The following is a 23,429-nucleotide window of genomic DNA, read 5'->3' on the forward strand; positions in this document are numbered from 1 at the left end:
GATGTAGTGCTACAGGTGATCAAGGTCCAGTTCACGGGAATACTCACTAGTACTGTTTAATTCAATACCACAGATGCTGCCAAAAGTTCTCCCTCAGACACCATCTTGCACTGACATTTGCAGGGTAAGTTTTTTTCAATACTCTCTTAAAATAGCAGTAAATAGAAGTAGAGGAAAGCAATATGAATATACCAGGCTCATCACTATCTCAAGGATAGAAGAGTGGCTCAGTATCTTAAGAACACAGCCTAAATAGCATCTGGCTTCAAACCCAATGTTCAACTGGAATTAACTTTTTCCTTTACCATAATAAACAGGCAGAAATTGTGTGGGGGGTTTTGTAGTTTTGGTTTTTAAAAAAAATTACTTTAATAAAAAAGGGAACAAAAGATATTAAGTTACTACAAAGAGACAAGGCACTATCAGAAGTGTAGGGCCTAGGAACAAGCAGTGGTTGAAGAAATGGAGACAGAAAATGGAAAGGGCCAGTAAGTATACCTAAGCACAATTCATAAGTGAAGCAATTCTGTCAGCACAGCACTTTTTGCCATCCAAATACTTGATCAGAAACCCTTCAGTCCTTCAAACAAGAGGACATCAGAGCAATTAAGAAGTGATAAGTGAACACGTCTCTTGAAAGGTAAAGCCTGAGCAGGCAGTTAACTTGGAGGAAGGAGAGATGGGAAGAGATCTCCAGGCCCATCATAAAGTTACTGAGCTCCATATTAAACAGTAAGGGCTTGGCTGGTTGCTTTCTACTTTCCTTATTCTCATTGGAAGGCTGCTGCAGAACCCAAATTGTCTAAACATTAAGAGCTTGCTTCCAGTTTTCAGCTTAAATTTACTCAGGGCCAGGTGGTACACATTTTTTCTGGTGCTCGCATCTTTTAAGATTAAATAACTGTTCTCCCTAAATAGTATTTTTCCCTCTTCTGCGTTTACAGGAGTCATCCTACTCTTCTTCCACTTGCTCTCCTAGCCTAAGCAAATCAAGATCTCCTGATGTCATCAAGCATGCCCATCTCCCACAGTCCCAGCAATGCCTGTAGCTCTCCTCTCCCGTTATTCCAGGTGGAGTTCATCCTTTTTGTATGTGAATGACCAGCTGGGCAATCACATCAGATGAGCTGTGCTCTATTCAATGGCATTAACTCTTCTCTACAGTTCCTGAAAACACTCTGCCTGACATGCTGCAATATAGCACTTTCTGATGCCCACATCACACTGATGGCTCCCAGCTGCTTTCTTGTGCTTCACTTTAGTTACCTGAGGGTCTTCTTCCCGCTCCTCAGTTTTGGCCAACTGGAGAACACCCAGCTTATAGCTCTAAAATTCTTCCCTCTCTTCTAACTATCTTCTTGGTGGTCTTAGCTTCCTGCCCTTCAAATAAGTAGCTTACCATAACCAGACAAGGATAGGACTGGTTTTTTTCCCCAAGTACGCAAATACTTAAACTGTTTATTTAAATATAAAAATCAAGAGGAAGGAAAGAAATGACAGCTAATTGGAAAGTGAAAGTTTAATTTGGTGCTTAAACAACTTGAAGACTTACGCTACAGCTGTAGCAGAGGGCTGGTGCTTAGATGTCTGATGATGATAAAACCAAAAATCCTTTCACTAAGGTTTCAAATTACAAAATAACTTAATCTAAGGGAAGACAAAATGTATGTATGCAAACACTGCCATATGTTTACAGTGCCTTCTCAGCATAATAACGTTTCTCTTATGGCACTAAGAACTTACTGGTATGAAGAATAAAGAATTTTAAGTACTATTTTAAAGCAATTTACAGTTAAATCAACAGTAGTGAGAAAATAGCACACATTTGACTTGCAGAATAGGAGGCAATTCGTGACTTTCTCAGCAGCTTTTAATATTGATGAAACTTACAACCATCTCACTATTTGGGAATGACATACTTTGTTAGTATTGGTCTGGTTAGATGCTCAGCAGGCTGGCTTGTTCATCACCGCAATTTTTCCATCAGAGGAAATAAAGAACTGAAGAAGAACTAAGCAGAAAGAAGGCCAGCAGGTACCAGTTTCAACTTTTACCTGGGTGCAGAATTAAGCTTCTTCTAAAAACCAAAAATTGCATCTCTATCAGGATATTGCCTACTCTCCACCCTTTGTGGTGGAGTGCCTTTTCTCCACCCTTTGCTTCACTAAAAAGTTTTTTGGCTCAGATGGTTTTCTTCTGATGCAGAAATGTGAAAGTATTGGGAATCTTGCATATTTGTATAGCAAAGCTGTTGCCCACTTAGCTCTGTAGTTGGGAAGGTAGATGCTGCAATGGTCATGTTCACATGTGAACAGCAGTTGTCTTTGCCTTATGCCCTACAACAGATCACAGGTAAGCCACGTTATGAGAAAAACATGCTCAATTACAACTTCCAGGCTGGATGAGCAAGGACACCTCTAGTGGGTCTGCAGGTCAGAAGCCCAATGCTGGTGCCACACCTCAGCTTCTTGACCCAATGATAGGTCAACACAAGAGACTTAAAAGTGGGGTGGTTATTGTTGGAATGCCAAAAATAAAGGAGAGATATTAAATCCTGCGTGGGACTCAAAATAAGAAAGGAATATCTTACATTCTATATACTACATCCTCCAAAATGAAATATAATATGTAAAAAGCAATCAAGACAGGATTAACAACTACCAACAAGTGAAACAGATTTCCTGGAATGATTCTGGAATCATATAATCCATGTTCTAAGGAAGCTATCTGCCTTGAAGATGCAAGACAGTCAGTGGCATTTCAAAGGTGTTTCTGAGGAGGTTCAGCTAGATTTTAGTTCATCAGCTACTATACAGCCTGGATTTTAAAAGAGGTTGTGCTGGATAGGAGTCAGAGTTGAATTGAACTATCACATGATGTCAAGGAGAGAAGAACACAACAAAACTTGTTTAGCATGAACTGGTATATAGTTGACAAAACAGTAATCCATTTGGCATGGCAGACTTGTCATGATTTGGATGCTGCTAACATCTCCGTCAGAAGCTGTTGTTATTTTATGAGCTACTGTTATGCTAGAAGAAATAGCCAGCCTTCAGTGGCACTAGGACTGGAGTCAGACCCCTATGATGATTACTATGCTCATTGACTCAGTCTGCAGTAAATAAATAAATAAATAAATAATAAAAAATTAAATCACATGTAGCATAGAAGGGCCTTCTTCAGAAATGAATGACTCTATAGATAGGATTAGATTAGTTTCTAATTAATTCTTAAGTTCTCTGTCCTCCGCCCTGACAGGTCTTGAGTCAAGATCTCTCTGTACTCAGAAACTCTACATTTGGATAGCCCAGCAGCAGCATTGGGGATGGCAGACAGTCAGACCAAGACCTATTACTTGTTCTTTGTGTTAAATCAATAAACCTTTAAGGAGCATAGAAGTTACTCCTCTGATAGCAAAAGCAGAATGGGATGAAGGGCCTTGTGATTTTTAGAACTGGTGTCCCATATATCATAACTATGTAGCATGAAAAACTTATTTTGATCACATTTCACAGTTCCTTCATAGCCAGAAGGAATTTCATTACCGGTATTTTCATACTGCTATACTAGCAAAAAGGTATATATGCTTTTTTATCCCTTTTTATCCTTTTAGACTTGTTCCATAAAACCATTTTCCACTTTCCAGCTCATGATCTCTCTAAGCACAAAAGTCCTATCTGCCACACACTTGTCAAACTAGGTAGGATATGACAAAGTTTCAAATACATCAGTATTTATAAAATTAGACACTTTAAACTGCAAAAAAAGAAAAAAACAAGAAAAAAGGATGGAAGGATAGTAGGGGAAAAATTATTTTCTACTTTGACTGTTAGGTTCTTAAGCCGCCAGTACTTAACATTAATGTCTCTGTATTTCAAGGTCATGATTGCAACAGTTCTGCTATTTGTGGGTATCAGTGAGAGATTATCTGCCTTTCACCGGTTCAGGCACTCCATGTACACTTATTCAAGGATTTGTTTTTTTCTTTTTTTTTTAAATGTTTAAAAGGTTAGAATCCACATTTCCAAGGTATAATGGGCAAAAGAACATATTTTAAGTGAAATTAAATTACGCTTTTCTTGATTTAACTACAAATAGTTAGCTCCACCAGTACATTCATCCACAAGAATGTTAACACCTCCAACTTCATAGATACCCATAAAGTATTTTTGTAAACAGCAAATTACTGAACATAGTACAATGCTCTATGAAAAAGAATGCACACAATCAGCATTTTTCCTTTTTTACTAGAAAAAGAAATCTCTAACAGCAGATAAGTCAGAATTAAAGATCAATCAAATCTGGACCCCAAAAGGGGTATGGGTTATGATACCACATATCTGGACTCGACTCTTGAAAGCAATCATGCACTAAGGAAAATTTTAGGAAGTTGTTATGCAAAGGTCTAACTAGAGTCTTGGCAACTTCATTTGGGACATAAAAGGTATTTGCACTACAGTACCATGTGCAATAAAGAAAACTGGTATCGCAGTTCAATTTCAATGCCGCATCCCCAAACAAAACGGCGATGCTATGTCTGAGTAACATGGATGGAAATCTCACCTGCCATTCCAAAGTTCAGCTGTGGCATTTCTTCACTTTTTGTTGCTTTTCTTGGGCTTGGCAAGTCTTTTGCAGCGTCTGATGCAAAGGCCCATAATTTTTTCCTGTTTGTTACAGCAGATGTCTGAGTTTTTACAGGTTTGTTTGTTGTAGGGCACCACTTGTAGCCTGGATTTGCTTTCATAAATGCATCTTTGTACTAGAAAAGAAAAGGAAGGTTACCAGTCATGACGTTACACTATCCACAGGGCAATAGACTGCACTGCATGTAAGAGGATTTAATACAGTAAATAATCCTTAAATATCTTGATTTTTAATAGTTTAATCACTTGCTTAGAGTCTGACCGCCAACACCATTTAATAATAAGAAATATTAAGTAGAGCTGTACGTAAAAAAGTGGGTTTTCTCTTTCCTCTCCTAAGAGTTTATCACCCAGAGCAGGCTGAAGTTCTGATCCTGCAGACTGCTCCCCAGTGCTTGTATGCTCACTCTCTCGAGAAACAAACACAGCTATTTGAATTCTTTTGCAGGTACAATCTTTGTTTACTTTCTAGTTTCAATGAAATGAAAACATACATTTAGCAATAAATGCAGCATGATCCTCCCTACCTTGAATTCATCTTTCTCTAGTAGTTCCATATTTTAGAATATTTGAGTATATGCTTTCCCAAACCAGGCACCAAAAATAAACCACTAACAGTATCATCTCATTTTCAGTAACTTCTGATACATCATCCCAGCGTTCCTTCCAAAATGTACCACGCTGCATGGCTGCATAAAATAAACTGGGACCATTTAAAACTTTCTTTGGCCTTGAGCACACAGCACACATCTCAGTTGTTTGCTATATTCTTGGTATGAGGCAGCAAAACGAACAAAGCCAGACTAAACACGGGAGGTGGGAGAAAAGGTCTGGATCCTACACAGTTTGGGGGTGGGGGGAAGGATGGGGACCTATTTGATTCACAAAATGCAACAGTGACGTTTTCCAAGTATCTTGCTGACCAGACCAAAACAAGATTTTTGAATGTTGACAGCAATAAAGAGAGCACACAAAAGAGTATTTTAAATGTGTTGCTATGCAAGGGGGAGAACGGGCGAATCAGAGCACTACGCCACGCATTCCAGCTGCAAATGTTCGCCTAACAACTGATAGCGTCGTACAGCACTGGCTCCTGTGGGAGCCTACCCAGTAAGTACCAGTGCTCACCGCAGGGAGAAGGAACCCAATACCTCTTCATGCACTAGGTAGCTCTCAATGGTGGCAAACAACCAAAAGAGTGGTTTTATCCTGAAGTACATGGCAGGGCAGCTGCAGGAAGTTTCTTCTGTGATTACACATGTTCCCACCCACCCAGCTGTCATCAGTCCCAGTTATGGCACAGAGAAGCACCTATATTTCATGCACAAGCCTGCACAGAAACACAAGCAGAGGGGGAAAAAAATCCCTTGGGTATCAAATAAAGAAATAGCACTGAAAACCTTGTCCTCTGACACTGCAGTGTTTTCCCAGATCAGTAAATGGCATGCCTTGTGGCAGGCTCTCCATTGCATGTGTATCACTTACTTTCATTTCCACCTTAACCTATTAGCTGGTACTTGCTACCTTCAGACTGTAGCAAGCATAAAAACGTTTCAGTTTACAAGAAGCACAGCACCGTGTGAACCCGCTGTGTGAAGTCCTGTATTTATAGAAATGGCTATAAATAATAAAAATCTGCAGGGACTGCTGACCCACATACACGCTGTATCTTCTGAATAGGGTGTATGTATCAAATCTGCAAACTAAGGACTGCGACACCTCTCACCTCACCCCTTTCCCCTTCCCTCAGTTTGGTTTGGGAGCTCAGTACACCACAAAAATAGCCTGGTGGAGGGAAGGGAAGGGGAGGGGGTAAAGAAGAGTCGGAAGGGAAATACACAGCGAAGCAGCTTTGCCTTCCATTGTTAAAGCCACAGCCCAGTCACAAATCATGTTTCCAGCCTGCAGAGTGCAAAGCACAGAATCGCTAGCAATAAGGTACATAAGCTCTTCCTATCAGCATTGCTGCTTCGAGTAAAGCAACTGAATTATTCTATGGAGTAATTTGACAAGCTGACAGCCTGCCCATCAAATGAGAACCAGAATGCATGCCATTTGTGAGACGAGGCAGCAATAAGCTTTTAATCAGTTTCCAACAAGAGCAATTCAAGTGAGCTGGTGTATTAATGGATTTTTTCCTCTGCAAAGCCAAGAAGTGAACATTAACTGCAATCTCTGAAGGAGAGGAAGCAAACTGAGGGAGGACAACTCATCAGCCCCTTTCACAGTTTCAACACTCAAGATAAATGAAAATGTAGAAAGTTAAACAATGGCCAAGAAGTAGTTTTATAAAATACATACAGGGGCCTGATCCAAATCTCAGAAAGACTTTCAGTATTGATTTTTGTGACTATTAGACCAAGGCCTAAAATGAAGTGATAGATTCTGCTTGCCAGGCCATGAGAAGACAACTTGAATGAGCTACCGAGTCATGAGAAAATGCCAAAAGCATTAGTAGAGCTTACTGTTTTCCTCCATTTGACCAACTGTGCAGTAAACCAACTTAACAGAGCCAGCCTAAGGACCTCTCTACAGTCACTTTAAAAAAAAAAAAAAAAAAAAGAAGAAGAAAAAGGTAAATACTTAACCTGGAATGCAAAGACACCACCTTGGCTCCCACGCAAGTCATAGGGACAGCCCTGCAGGGTCCTGTCCCAAAGTTCCAGGTAAGATTAAAAAAAGCACAGGATATGTTTGTGGAATCAGTCTGATATATCATTTCTGTTTTGTGAAAGCTTGGGGAACGATGTGCTATGCAGTGGGACTGGTGCCATTTTAGAGCTGAGGTTAAAAAAGGCGCTGTGCTTTAGTGCAACTCCCTGAGTTGCTTTCATCACCAAATAAAAAAAGATTTGCTTTCTCCAGTGTGGTGGGAACAGGAGCTCACAAGTGGATTCCAGCTACACCTCAGGGTAGCAGTTAGCACATGCTTAACTTTAAATGTATGCTTAAATCCCACCAACTGGCTATTAAATGTCACATGAATCCCAGAGATCTAACAAAAAAAAATTAAATAAATAATAATTAAAAAAAATCCCCAGAAAATACTACACTCCGTTTTTCACTCCTGAAGGACGCAGGGTTCACATTACACGTTACAGTCCATACGTCACTCAGTGAACTTGCCAGACTCCAGCCAGCATGCCAGAACATTTGTCGCTTCCTACCCCAACACAACTGCCAAAGCAGCGACATTGCAAGGATAGCAAGCTCCCAGTTGGGCTGACTGCACCTGTGAAACCACTGGCCGAGAGCTCGTGAGGAGAAATGGCCAGCTCTGCCACTGAATTTATCAGGCTGCTCCCTACAGGAAACAATCCCGACTGCTTGGGTCCTACGTATTTAAAAATGAAGTGTTTTCTAGCAAGGGGAACAGGACTTGAACAATAATAATCTTACTGGATATTTTCCAAGGCAGCTGAATATTCCCAGTAAGCCCTGTAAGAGTCAAGAGAAGAACGCTACCCCTATTATTGTAGTAACAAAAAAATGCTGGAGCATATTTATGAGTGGCCAGAATTCATTTTCCCCTCAGTGAAGGGAAATGCTAACGAACAGCATGAACACTCGTGGTTCCAGTAGGAGTATTTATCAGCTACTGGGCTTATATCCTAGATAATGAAACTTTCAAAGTTAAGTTGATCTAGGAAGTCTGCAGGATACAAATAGAAAGCCTACCTCTAAAGAAAACACCAGCAGAAGCTGACACCGAGCTCTGCAGGTACAGCATGAGGTCTCCAGAGAAGGTGTTGCTACAAGAGAGCATGAACCACAAGACTGAAAATAGAGGGAGCATGGGGCAGACAGGTACATAAGGGGATTTCCCAGAAGTGCCTAAATTAACTACAGACCTGATTATCCTCTCAGTGGGAATCAGGGATAGATGTCTAACTCACCAGGAAACGTCCCATAACTCCACTTGGCAAAATGTTTGGGTGCCTGGATCTTCCAAAATCCTAGACCTTGCACATAGCTAGACATATATAAGTAAATATACAAATGCATTGATTTTTGCACTGCTGAGATAGTATCACGGCTGGTACTAAGCAGGTAAGAAACTGAAAGCTTCTTGCCTGATGGTTGATCTAAGCTAAATGGCTTTCTAAACTATGGCTTCAAGTAGTAAAAACATTCTTGAGACTATAAAACAACAGGGGCTGTAGCCACTGAAGCAGGGACCACTTCTGTCAGGTCCATTCGTATCTCTGGAAGAGCAATTCAGATGCTCAAGGTACACACAAGACGTGTTGCAGGGGTAGCGGGTATGACACAGGGATCTCCTTTGGGAGATGTGTGCCCTGCCAGGGCAGTGGCTAGAGGCTATGAGGTGAAAACTGGAAGTCAAAGGGCACTGAAAGGCTACATTTAAGTCACAGAAGCTCATCCACTGTATTTTAAACCTCCATGAGCTTATACATACAGGTACTCAAACAGAAGATTACTGGTACAATGGTAATTTTATGTCTTTCCAAAGGCATTTACCTTCTTGACTTTTAAATGAGCTGACCATAGAAAAATACCAATAAATGGTTTGCACTAGAGTTGACATTAACATCTTTCTGACAGTCTCAGCAGTAAGCCTAACTACAAAAATGAGTGTTAAAACAAAACACCTGATCCACAGACACAGAATAGGCCTGTTGGTGAAGAAGGCCCAAATACATTCAATAGCACATTATAGCTGCTAATTATTGTTTTAACACACAACTGTTTAAAGAATAAAAATTATACGCTATCTCTCTTCTCCACATTCTTGGAACTAGTTGTAATGATGTAAACTACTTAGATTTCTTGTTTCGCTTTGACGTTGAATATGCAATTTGTTCTTCATGCCAAGAAAAATAAATAAATCACTACAGGAACAATGATTTCTCCAACAATATGATTAATAGTTTCAGATCTGTCACTTCATATAGAAGTTCTGCAATTATTTTCCTTCTTAATGAATGAGCTTCCTTCAGCAAGACAAAAGGCTACAAAACCCAGCCATATCAGGTTTGTTTCTTCCAAAAATTATTTCTTCATTTTCATCCTTCCTTCCTCTGTATCTGTACTGGATCTCCTAATTGCCCTTTTCCCACACATTGCAAGAAGCATTGCTAATTTGTAAGTGGGAATGCAGAACAAATCGGGAATGGTTGGACAAACCTGAGACTCGAGTATTTCAATGCTGTGTCACAGACAGGGAACTACAGAGGTACTACAGACCTTGCTTCAAAAAGGACCTGCCATGCAGAACACTTTGTTTTTCCTGTGGACCTTTCCATGCTCACACAAACTACTGAACAGACCTTATACACATGTGTTAAAAGTAGTAGACAACTTCAGGTGACAGGTTAGGTACAGATAATAGGTTCCCCAATCGTTTCACAGCTATCTGTACTTCCTGTAGCGGGCTAGCATTACTCAACAAATGAGAGAGATGTTCTTCCTTCTCACTGGCCCTCCATTATTTTTTCTAAGATTGAATTCAATGGTTGCCTGCAATCTACATCACACAGGTAATCACAGGGATCTGTTTTGGGGTGATGGTATCAGCCTAAGTAGCTGTCTGTGTGTGTCTCACTCTGCTATCAATATCCACAGCCTTCTTGGGGCCAGCTTACCAAGCAAGCTACTTCTTAAAAAGCCTCATTTAAATTTTAAGTTGACGTCAAGATACTTTGTGAAATATGGGGATAAATCTCTTTTCCATGCACCCAGTTAAAGGACTCTGACTATGTACTGCTCTCTGATTTGGGTATTGGACTCTGCCTCACCGAAGGTTGCTCTATCAGAAACTGGTTAACAATACATAAGGAGAGTACTTAATGAAACACTAATAATTTTTAAATTCTTTAGCATCACAGGTAAAAAAGGACTACATTTGTTGACTATGCTTTTGGTTTGGTCCACCTGTATTATAGTAGCAACCTGTATTATTGATAGCAAATGCACAGCTTGAGCTAAATATCACGAGTCATCTGACAGTGAACTGCATGTTATTGCTTTCAGTGGCCACTATCCACACGCTATCCACGTGTAAATGCTTGTACTGCAGGAATTATCAGGTGATATCTATCACAAAGTGCATACATTTGTACCAATGACTACTACAGCCAGGTTAGTTTGTGTACACAGACCGATTTCTTTTCATTCTGGTCCAAAGGACCAAGTGAATCAAAGCAAGAACAGTGGCTGCTCTGGGCACTATAATCCCACTGGGGAAGCTAAGGAACTCATGGAAGAGAAAGACCCCACAGAAAACATTTAATACACAGAAACAGAAGACAAATAGGTAGTGAACTCCCTTTACATCCTCCATTCAGACAGAACATACCTCCTTGGCCATGTCAGTATATTTCTGCTTTTCTTTTGGATCTAGAACAGCCCACCAATCCGCCAAGATCTTGGTCGCGCCACGATTATCGAGGCGAGGGTGTTCTTTTCGCACGAGAGAGCGATGGCGTTTGCAGAACAAGAGAAATGCATTCATTGGTCGGCGAGCTCGTTGTTCTGAGGACTCGTCATCTTCGGTTTCATCAGCATCCTGCTCTAAACCATCAGCGCCAAGGAGTGGCACCTACCAGAACCAAAAGGGAAGGGGTGTAAACTCAGTTATCCACGCTTCTCATGGAGACTTAGAGTCTGTGTATGAACGAGGGAGATACACGTGGATACACACAGCTGTCTCCAAAGGCCATCTGTTCCATCCAGAAGACCCGGGGTTCTACATCAAACCTCCTCACCTGATGGTCCAAGGTTCATTCATGCTCTCTGCAAGACTTAAACTCCGACTTGCACGTGGAGCAGATTTCTAAGCTGAGGACCATTCTCTAGTAACAGTCCTAATGGGTTGGAGGGAAAAGATCCTTCCTACCTCATTCCTACAACCTAGAAATCATCTCAGTGGGATGAGGTGAGCAGAGCTACCTTGGACCTCAATCACACGTGTTTGCAACTACAGAAGGCACAGGAAGGAAAGCACGTAGGTACCAGTTGTTTCCCCATCTCCTGCCGTTCATTACTCAGCCTCTGAGCTGTGCTGCAGTGCAGCCACTGCACAGCTGCCCAGTCGGAGACAGAGGGCAAATCTCAACACTGCCAAAATAGGCTCTCTCCATTTACAGCCCAGTGTATCATTCCTGCAAGGGATGCACCACAGAAGACTAGACTGAATGAAATGAATTGCTGTCTGGGACAGAAAACCACCTCCTACCTAACTGCAATACTGCTATTTTATATCACGTTGTGAAAGTGACCTGTAAGGTCAACAGAAAGCGCTGCCAGAGTGTCAGGCTGTTCCTTGCTGCTCCTTATCCTTGTCAAGGTCATCCTTCCCTATCAGGTATGTGGCTCAAGGCAGGTCTCCTCAGCACTGACCTCTCCCTTCCTGCCTCAGGAAGGCATCAAGGAAATGCAGATATGAACTTTATCCACATGATGGAAACATCACATTCCCATAACCCATTCCCACTTCCTGTTACAAAGGATGAGTTTAACTGTACATTCGTTAGGTGCCACATTGTAGGGTCCTTACAGAAAAAGGACAAGACCAGCATAATTGAACAATACCAAAATACCAAGTGAGACAGATTATTCCACCTGTGCTCTCAATATTCGGGAAGATAAGTTGAATTTCACATGCAAAGACAGTAAAAATAATTCACAGCTTTTTCCTTCTTTTTCCCTTTTAATCTTTCTATTTTTTTAATCTTTAAAAAAAGAAAGAAAACTATTAGCTTTCTATGTCTTCAGAGCCACTAGAAGCAGGTAACAAGCACAGGCTAACTTCATGTCTAAAATAAACAATTAAAAAACCCATGTCAAAACCCCACCTTGAGCAATTGAGATGTGCAACACATTATTAAAACAACCCAGTTAAAACCCTTACAGTCTAATTCTAAAAAAGAGTTTTGTCCAAGATTTTAAAAGCATGACTGACAATTCACTTTTTTGTGTTATTTGCTACTTGCCTTTATAGCCTTATGGGCAGAGCATCATTCTTTTCATTGACTGTGTTCGTTCACAAAACAGAACAGCAAGAAGCAAACAAAATAAAAACACAGCTAGGGAGAATGCGACCCACGATTAACATTCTACAGTCAAAGCATCCAATGAAGTCTACCTTATCAATATCTTCGTCGTCTTCCTCCTCTTCCTCCTCTTCAGAGAAGTCAAGGAGTTTCTTGGCAAGCAGGGGATGCCACTGAAGACACTTTCGTTTTGGTCGCTTCCCAGTTCCTTCTCCTTCTGTCGAATGATCCTTATTCCTACTACTGCCTTTCATTACTGTGACCTGTCATGCAAAAATAGTCAGAAGTTCACAATAAACCCTTAGGCATAAATGACCATCATATAGATAATTAAACAAACCAGTGACAAATATATGGGGCTTTAATGCAAGACTCTCAGAAGTTTTGGCAAGATAGAGAATTTATTCCAGTTATCAAAACCAGCATGGATGTATCTTTTCCAATCTTAACATTTCCACCTAATGCCCAGATTAACTAGCAACATAAAATTTAAGAGCATGAAGCAAAGACACTAGCCAGTCCAGCTCTCAAATGTGCTCATGTCTGAAGGATAGCAGAGAAGCCCTCACACTTCACTAGTCAAGTGAGTGAGAGAGCACAGCTCTCGCACACTTGTGTCCACTGTAGTTTTTCATATTTTGCCACTGCAAATGTCAGAATATCCCTCTTTTTAGCAGTGGAACATATTGCCAGCCACTCATCTGTTAATGATGCACTTACATATAGCAATGTTGATGCAGAAGCCCATGACACTATGAGCTAGGATTTCCCAAGTGACATTAAAAGGTGCAATAGAGAAATCTGACTCCCTGCCTAAGAGAAGTGAATTTTAATACATGAATTTGAAGCAAACAAACAGAAGTAGTTACCCTGATGCTTCCAAAGTACTCATCAACAAGAGCCCACACACAGCAAACGAAACAAACCATCTGCTGAACCAAGTGCATGCAGAAAAATTAAAAATGGCATTTTCCTGGATGCCTATTAGAGTTTTTTAGTTCCTCCCCACTCATCAGCAGTACCTGGTCCCCACCAGATAAGGACGCCTGGTAACTTTGTAGTAGCTTGCCATTAAAGCTCCACACTTTGCAGTCCCCATCATGCCACTTCTATCTGGAGCACATTTAAACTTTGATTTCAAGGCACCCACTCCTCTGTTCATGTTCTGTAACCAACTCCTGTCTTTTCAGCGAGTGTTATATGGCACATAATCACACACCATTTCACCTAAATCTTTGGCCGTAACTTGCAAAGCAGATCCAAATACACAGAAACAACCAACTTTGGCTTTAAAAGAACATTAAAGTGTGGAAAATCAAGCTGCAATCCAGTATCACGAAATGCAAGTCTGAAATTGTTGCTATCCCGCTGTGACCTTCGCCATGTACCACACTGCACCATGCTCCCCATCTGTCTCTCTTCCTAAAGTGCTGAACCACCATTTGCTTCTGTTTGGGCTATTTTTGGACACAAACCGACAAAGTAGCTGAGTTACTGTTTGAGCAGTGACTTCAGCTCCTGTGGGCAGCACAGATTTGTTAAGTCTCAGACTTTGTTACGTGATAGAGATCTGCCTATTACTGTAGTCAATAAAGTACGCAGCCTATTTCTGAGCAGGATAAATGTACTACAAGTACAATGGGGAGTCAGCTACTCCAGCCCTTACCATTGACTTATCTAGGCAAGCTTATTGTATGGTTCTGCCTACAGTCAGTCCTAAGTAGGACAAGTATTACTGGTAGCCTTCTACCTCATTAGTGTGAAACTAAATTAACGTTTGAAGAGTGCTCCATGATCCTCCTTCACAAAGCTCAGCTGACGTCTCAGTGCTGTTTGAACAACAGCATTGCCTTTAGCTGGCCCCTCTCTGCCTCCTGCCCTTCGCAAGATGAGCAAGAGAAAACTTCACAGGACTTAAGTGATCCCACAGTGTATTTTACACGTTCTCCATCATCCCGGAGGCCCTGCCTATGCTCCACGCTGAGCTCAGCAAGGCAGCGCAGACCCTAGGCATCGGTCACCTTGTGAATTCCTAAGGGGCTCACAGTACGTTACGTCTCTTTACTACCGCCCAGCTCACGAATAATTTTTGTTTTCCATGCACGAAGGCTAGGTATTGAACACCCAGTTATGCCCAAAGTAAATTAACCAAAACTCACTGCACATTAGTGCTGAAATAGAAACGTATGCTCAGCTCCAAGAATTCAAGTGAAGTTCATTAGGTTGTCTTCTTAAATTGTTAACCATTCTACCCTACTCGTCACTCTGAAGCAGCAGTTCTACCATAAAGAGGCTTTTTAACAAGATGGGTCATCATCCTATTAGCTGAATAAGCATTTAGGAGATCCCACACACAAAGTAAGTCAGATCTGGCTGTTATACAGGCACCATTTATTACAGAAAGACACACAGTCGCTCTTTGCTTGCACTTTGGAGTATATCTCTGCAACTGTCAACAACAAAAATTCTCCTGATTTAACGCCACTGATGGAATGACTGAGGCCACAGACTGACTTCAAACTTTACTTTTTTTCCCATTTTTGCTTATCCAAGTTCTCACAAGTTTTGACCTACATTTCAGAGACTTTCTTGGTGTTTACTTTTTGTTGATGCCTCTCAGTCAAATGTAGGATTGGCATAATGAAAAATGTTCTAATTCTCTATTACATTGCATGGGACTTTTCCTCTTAAAAATGGATGCTGACATAGTGTGATGAATTTGTTTTCCTTTGGATTGCTTCATCTTCCATATTACTACCCCCACATTTCATGGACATTTCTGACATAACTGATATATTCACATACAATTACATAATTATGAAAGAAGCTGGCCCATAAAAAAAAATCCAGTCAAATGCAAAACACAGCTAACATGGACACTTTCATTCTTTTTTTGTATGGAAGATTTTGGCAAGACATAGTGTAACTACTTAGACAAGATGCTCCACGGTCAAGTGAATGCATGTATGATTAAATGACAGTGCAAGTTTTACTGGCATTATTTACTTGTTGAATGGCAAAACATCAATAGAATCCACTTAGTGGACTCTTCAGATTATATTTATTTATCTGATTTTTTCCCCTCGACACATCATCAATAGCATGTTAGTTGCTCATTTTGTATGGGAGACAGGAAGCTGGTAGACAGTAGCAAGCAAAAATACCAGCTCCTTCTCTCCCTCTCAGGGATCCCTGAGTGCTGGCAAGCATCCCTACCAGCAAGCTTTTGAAAAGAGAGCTGGACTTGGACCCTACAACAACTGAAGCATGCATTTAAGTTTGGTAATTAAATAGTTCCATAATAAGTCACAGAACAAGTCATGGGCAGTCTTTGCAGGATTTGGCGCTTAAAAATACAGGAGACACACAGCACCCAAGATACACAGCACCCAAAGTGCAATGCTTGCAATAACTGGAATTTATGAACCATATCACAAAAAAAATGTAATTTCTTCTACAGTATCAATAAAAATATCATGTATCTTTTAAGGCAGATGTAAAGGCTTTTAGAAGTTAGCAAGGGGAAAAACAATTAAAAGCAGCTAACAAGATTTTACAAGATATTTCACAGCCTAAGGATGACAAAAATTGACAGACACTAGGGACAAAGTAGGAATATTCCAACAAGACAAGACAAAAGTATGGACAGCTTTGCTTAAAATAAGCCACATATGCTTTATAACATCACCAGAGGATACCTGTCAAGGCTGAAATTCATGATCCACTGACAGCAAGAGATACCTTCAGGGTGATGATGTTCTACACCTACATTTTAGCACACATACAGATCAAATGTTGCAGAGATACTATACCAGTAAAAAAAATTAACTTTTTTTTTTGGCATGCTGGTTGTATTATTTCCTTTCTGGTCCTAGAAACATTAATCAAAGAATCACAGTTTTCTTGGATGTCTTACAAATACATATACTAATAGGGCTTCAGAGGGGGAAAAAAAAAAAAAAAAAAATCCTTAAGAAAAGAGTTTGATGGTGGGGGGAAGCAGGGGACAATAAGAATGATTGTTTAGCTTTTTACAGCATACGCTTCTATTTCAATTACACAACTGTATGCAAGTCTACCTTTTTTAAGTGTTCATTCACAACAAGCATTTGATTCCCTTCACAAAGTTTTGTTTTCCTCCTATCTTCCTCTGTTATTTACAAAACCTGATATAGGCAGGTGGCCAACTTCTGCAGTTCTAATTTTGGGACTATCTCACCCCACAGTTGATCTGTCACCAAGAATGATACTAGTGCTTGTGCTGAACAAGCTGCACTCACCAGGTATTCCCCAAACTACATCCACAAAAACCAAAATCCTTATAAAGGTTTTTAAAAGTAACCAAGTGCTGTAAGGCACATGGATTTCTTTCCAGTCTATAGTACAAGACCTGTAAAAGCAGAACCCCAGAGCTGTGAATTGTGACTACGGTGTAGTCCCTGTTGGAAAGTTCTCTGTGGAAGAATGTCTGAACTTCAGCAACACTCTTCTTATTTCCACGAGGACAGTGGAAATGAACTTCTGTTTTCCTGTTACCTTAAAATCACATTTCCTGGAGTCCAGCTGATTCCATGCAGATTGCTGGTCCAAAGGAGCAAAGGGAAAGTTTCAAGTGGACTTCCCACACTTTCTGCTCAGTTTTACACTATCTAAATTCCCTACTACTTTATGAAAACAAATACCAAAGAGAAAAAAGAGAACCAAACTATGACACTAATGGCTTGGTGGTTTTGGGACTACCGAGTCAGTGACCTGAGCTGTTTCAACAAAGAAACAGGAGACTGGGAAATGAGTTCATGTTCTCACTGGTCTAGTGGGCTGAAGAGGTATTTGAATTTTCAAATAAAAGCAAAAGGAGACTGCTGGCAGTAAAATACATCTACACGAATGCAGAATGTTTTTTAAAAAAATAAATTTCTTTTAGGTCTGGAATAACTGAACCAGAATATTTCTATAACAAAGGACAAAAACTAGTTGGCACTAATTACTGACCCGTCAGTGAATATATTCTTGTTTCACAGCAGAAAGCTATTAATGAGCTTTCTAATTTTTGGAGATGTGATGGTTTAATGCAGGACATACTGTGACTCAATGGAGTCCTGTTTGCTAGCAGAGGTTTGGGATAGACATTCACCACACGAAACACTTAGCAACACAGCAACAAGTCTTACTTAATTTTTAATGACATGCTCTTCCATTTTCATAAATGATTTTAAACTATTCCTCATTCTCTTAAACTCAGATCTGAGTTCCTTTGTTCTCCAATACATAACTTAATCCCAAGATCATCAAAAGAACATCAACAGCACTTTTTTGAATTCTGGGGATTTTTTAAGTGAATCTTTCATGCCTACCAAAGAGAAATAAAAAAAGTCAACAGATTTTAAACTTCAGCTCTACTCTTCCTCTGCTCATTCACAGATGCACAAGAAATAAGACGTTCTTTGGCATTTTTTAATGCAAAGAAATCAACCAGGTTTTGTCTAGTATGAAAAGCACTTTATGTTGAACAACTGTACTCACCATTAGCATGGTATCAGGATGCCTCAATTAAAAAAAAGCAGGGGGGAGGGAGGGAGAATAAATTTGTTACTAGTTTTCACTTGCCTTTTTTATGTGCATATTATTTAGTTTTGCTTTTGGTTAAGTCTTCACAGCTATCAGTAAGAATGGTTTTAAGGGTATTTCACGTGCTAGCTCTCTCCAAATCTGCTTTTAAAATGGAAACCACACAGACAGCAAGTGCGCAGGATGGCACAAGAAAACCTCACACCGAACAAGAAAATCTCACGTATTCAATTCACAGAAAAAACTTGCCTATTCTGTGCAAGGAATACTCTGTCCAGATATGCTTGTGTCACCACTTCAGGCAACTGTGTTTTAAAAGATACTACATGAACATGAATCTTTCCATGAGACTTAAGCATAATACAAGAAATGAAGCTTGAAAGTCATGAGGAGATATGTAATCTACTGCCAAGTCTTTTAATGATGGCTGATTTTAAGTAACGATTTCTTGTTTGTTTTTCTAGTTCTCTTTTTTTCTTCTTCATTTATAGAAGACAACATGAAGAAATATAATAAAATAATATTTTACTTTGTAGGGAGTTCTTCAGCCTTTAGGAATGTCCTTATTAAAATAAGTTAAAGACAGGCAAACCCTGCCTGCTATAAAATTGCCCTCAAAAGACACACTTAGGAACTGGATCCTATCATTACAGTGCAAGAGTAAACTGATTAGAAATTAAAAAGACAAAACTTCGCATAGATCTCAACTACTGGGTTTTCCTTAATGTCCCTGTCAGAGAACAAACACAGCTGACTGCACCTTAGTCTGCCAAGTGAGTATTTCAACCAACACTCAGCCTGAAATTTAGTATGTAACCCAAACTTGGGAGTGCTACATTAGCTACAGTACTGGAAAACCAAAGTTTAGAGTGTATCATGGTTAGGCTGCCAGCAAGTGCTTGTTGTCAGAAGGGCAAACTACTCGTTAAACTACAACTTGGTACTTCTAGTCTAGAAAATACACTCAAAAAAATTTAAAAAAAAAAAAAAAGAAAAGGGAGCAAACAGTAAAAAGACGGGGAGGAGAAAAAAAGAGCGAAAAAAGTGCCTAGAAAAGAAAAAAGAATTAAGAAAAAGGGCAAAGAAAAACAAAGGAAAAGCTCTGTGAAAACTAGCATCATTTAGCTTGACAGACAAAACAACAGGCTTTGAATACATAAAAGACATCAGCAAATAATCTGTTTTCCACATCCATAATGCAGAGCACAAGTGGGTGGCCTCTGCTGACGGGAAGGAAAACGGAGGCCAAGCCCTGGAGAGCGTTCCCTCGCAGGCAGTGGTACAGGAGCAGCAGAAGGGAAGTGTCTGTCTGCCAGGGGGGGTCACCCAGCGCCCCCGGACCCCCAGGGCTGTGGCATGCAGGGCAATGGCACTGCTGAACAAACCGTCCACGTCATCGAGTGTCATCACCCCTAGCCCATACGCTAAATGTAAAAAAAAATTAATCTAATTATGAAAACTAAGTGGCGCATGATATTTCAAATACATAACTAAAAAAGTATTTTACAAATGTACTCAAAATATACTGAATGCAAATATGATGGTCGGATAGGAGTTTGGACAATCTTTGTAAAAATGACCGCCCTCCCAGTTCTGTAACGTCTTCATTATGTTGTTGCTTGGGCGTTTTTTTCCCTCCATTTGGATGTTTGTTCCCCAGTCTGAGTGCCATGTAACAGCACCTTATTAGGTAAAACCAAATCAGTACATTTATCTTCAGTTTATCAGTGCTGGAAGGTACCAGCAGGAAGGCTTGTGGGAATCGGCTCCCGGACCTACACAAGTAATTTTTATAAAGTGAGAAATAGTTTAGAAGATGGTCAAGCTTTTATTTTCTACTATGCTTCGCCCTACATAAACCTAATCTCTGAAAAAAGTCAGAGCTTCAAACGGTAATTATTAATTTTTAAATAACGAAGTGACCCACACTTTTCAAACAGACTTGCTGAGGCCGGGCACAACCGTAGAGGTTGGGCTCTATTTTGGACCAAGCTTTTAATGAAACTCTCGTGGATGAAACGGCAAGCCACCGACCCCACAGTTTGCTCCGTTTTGGCAGAAGCACGCCGCTTCCACGTCAAACCAGAACACCGGTGCCGCTCGAAACCAAGGCACATCCACAAACCCAACGCCTCCTCAGCAGGCGGGCATTAAAACCCGCAGGAGGAAGGGGTACGGGGAACACGCCTGCCCCAACGGCACAGCAGCTCAGGCCCAGGAGGGGCTGGCATGCCGCGGAGGGTGGCTCAGGGAAAAGGAGGAGGAGGAGGAGGAGGAGGCAGCATCGGAAATGCTGCTGCTGCTGCTGCTCCCCAGTGTCAACAGCGCCCCGGCCGGGGCGGTGACAGAAGAGCCGGTAACCGCGTCCTGGCACCGGTACCCGCGCTGGATGGAGCGGGGCTGACAAGGACCGCCCGGGCTGCTGGACCCGGCGGCGGTGCCGTGGCCGGGCAGCCGGGGAGGTGCGGGCAAGGGCTGCGGGGCAGCCACGGCGAGGGGCTGCGGTGGGTGGGTGCCCAGCAGCTGGTGCTGCTGCTGCTGCCGGGTCCCACCGGCCGTCCAGGCACCGCTCCCACCGCACCAAACCCGCGGGCGAGGGGCCGGGCGCGTCGCCCGTTTCGGGGCTCCCGCACCGACGTGCCCAGTCCCCAGAGCCACCCCCCCCCACCCCACCCCGGGGTGTTTTGGGAAGAGGGAAGCGGCACTAAGTACCTGCTGCGGGGGAGAAGGGGAAGGCGCGGTGGCATTCGGCTGCCCGGCTGAGCGACGCCCTCGGGCGGGGAGGGGGGGGCCCTTCGCGGGCCCAGGGGACACCCCCGGGGGTGCCGGAGGCTTCCTCGGAGCGGGAGGACGCGGAGCCGCAGCGGCGCCCGGGCGGCAGGTGAAGCGCCCCGGGTCGTGTTTACTTGTTTACTTCCGAACGGGCCGCGTTCGGAACACGGGGGTTCCAAACCGACCGCCCGGCGGCGGGGGGGGGGACACGGGACGACGACGGGGGGGGGCAAGGGAGGCTCCCACCTGAGCCTCGCCCTTTTCCAAGTAAAAAAACCCTCCAACACACCCCCCTCCCAAAAAATACCCCCCCCCAAAATACTCCCCCCCCCCAAAATAACCCCCACCAAGAAGCAGCACGCACCATGGAAATAAAACACCAGCCAACCCACCCAAACAACTGGCGGGCAATTAGTCCCCGCGAAGCAGCTCGCCGGGGCAGTTGCGGGGAAGGCTGCTCGCCTCCCCTGGGCCGCAGAGCGTGCGCCTTCGACGGAAGAGTTCGCCTTGCTGAAATAGGTTTGGGGGTGTAAATCACTAACATCTTTATTCAAACGCATTAATGATCCAAACAGGAGCCTCCACAGAAGGATGCAATTTAAACAGTTTGAAGTAGCCAGCCATAACCCTTTCGTATTAACTTCTTTTTTTTTCCAGATTGTGTGGCTTTCTTCCAGAGTCATCTGAAAAAAAGCAGTTGTCTGAAGACTCGGGTCTTAAACCAAAACAGGCCTTTTTTTGCCTTGAACTTAAGTTACAGTAGGACATTTGCTATTGCAGGATTAATTTCAGCCCTCAGCAGCTGCGGAGGCAGAAACAACAAAACAAGAAACCCAGCGAGTCACAGGCCACAGCTACACTTACTTCACCAAAATGTTAACGGGACTCCAGCGACACACTCTGCTAGCCAAAAGTTCTGGGTCATAAAGCGCAGAAGACAAGCATTTGTTAGAGTGAGAGCCGCCTTTCCGGACACCAAGCACAAACCATCCCACATGCCAACCCGATGGCCACAGCGAGCACGCCTGCCCACAGTCACGTGCATCCCCTGGGAAAATCCACCTGGATTAGCCTAGCGGCTTGCTTTGCCTGGAGCTCTGGGAGAGCAAGCCAGGGTCTCCCTCACTGCATCCTCTGCGCAGCGCAAAGGAGCCAGGCACTGGGGAGCAGCGTCCAGCCTCCTGCGTATGTAGGTGAGGCCATACATTGGGACACCTGCGCTCCTAAAACCGGCCCTGCTCCTGGGTGAAGGAGATGTAACCCACCCAGCCAGAAAGCTTCGGCATCCTTTTGCTCCAAAGCAGCATTTCTTTTTGCTCCTACATCTGCTGCCACAACAGGAGAGAGCGCCAACAAACCCAGGAAGGTGAGCAGCGTAAATGCCTGAAATTCAAAACACAGAGGAGGCAGAGCCCAACCTACTTCGCGATGCTTCCTCCCACGAAGATGGGGGATAATGACAACACGCGCTACAAAAGCCCTCTGCTGATGCCAGAGCAATTTATCGATAGCGCACTTTTCCGCCAGGAACACAGAGTAGATTGTGAAATGCAGCCACCTCTCAGACAGGAGACTGGTGCTTGTCGGCAGAGCATCACAGACCACAGCAACAGCACAATCCGAAAAACACTGACTTTCAGCAAGTTAAAGCCGGAGAGAAATTTTGACAGAGGGAACAGCTGCCCAACAGCAATGAAAACAAGGGTCCAGAACTGAGAGAGCATTCACATACACACCCCAAAAAATTTTCTTTGTGCTCCTGTGTTATCGGGACTACCTGTGCCTGCATGAAGACCAGCTTTTCTAGAAAGACAGCCATCACTCCTGTGTTTTGCTGTTATTTTAATAGAATCCTAAAATGAAAATCTTTGTGATTTGTTAACTGGATCACCAGGGGTTCCCTCTAGCTGTTGCAAGTCACTAAACGGTTAATCTCGGTGTAAAGAGCTTTAGAGCCAGTGAGATCACAGACAGGTAAGATGGCCACAGGAAATAATGCATTTCAGTGCATGGGTACTCCCATCAGCTCATTCCCAGGAGGGCATCTGCAGTTCAGCAACAGCTTTCTCACTGAAGGGCCTATGGGCTAAGAACTCAGATTTAAATTTTATGTGAACATGAGGCATGGCCTGGAGTTCTGCTCACAGCCTTCAGAGGATGACACCCTCTGAATGGGGGCTGGGGGGAGTCAATCTTTTTGACTTGCCACTCCAAAAGCTTCATTTTTATCTTTGGTTAGTAGGCATACAAATTGCTGTAGGGTCCAGCCACGGCAGAAATGCAGCCAAGTGCTTTTGCGCAGCGCGAAGCAGCACAAAAGAGGAGACGTTACTGCAGCAGACATCGCAGGGTGAGCGTGGCTGAATGGGAAAATTGTTCGACTCTCCTTTTCACCTCTTGTTGATTGTGTCCTAGTGTCTTCTGCAAA

The 23,429-nt window shown here is 42.5% G+C and overlaps 1 protein-coding gene across 16 annotated transcripts in view; it reads right to left on the minus strand.

Moving 5' to 3' along the window:
* BBX (BBX high mobility group box domain containing) overlaps positions 1–23,429 on the minus strand; it is a 147,385-nt gene that overhangs the window by 50,703 nt on the left and 73,253 nt on the right. For all 16 annotated transcript variants that reach the window (XM_075034141.1, XM_075034133.1, XM_075034145.1 and 13 more), the window contains 3 exons: positions 12,754–12,924; positions 10,966–11,208; positions 4,564–4,762 (listed from right to left, as the gene is read on the minus strand). In XM_075034141.1, coding sequence (XP_074890242.1) covers positions 4,564–4,762; positions 10,966–11,208; positions 12,754–12,915 — 604 coding nt within the window. In that variant the 5' untranslated portion in view covers positions 12,916–12,924. The remainder of the gene's footprint in view (positions 1–4,563; positions 4,763–10,965; positions 11,209–12,753; positions 12,925–23,429) is intronic.

The sequence above is a fragment of the Buteo buteo genome, chromosome 8 (assembly GCF_964188355.1).
Source record: "Buteo buteo chromosome 8, bButBut1.hap1.1, whole genome shotgun sequence".
Taxonomy (NCBI): domain Eukaryota; kingdom Metazoa; phylum Chordata; class Aves; order Accipitriformes; family Accipitridae; genus Buteo; species Buteo buteo.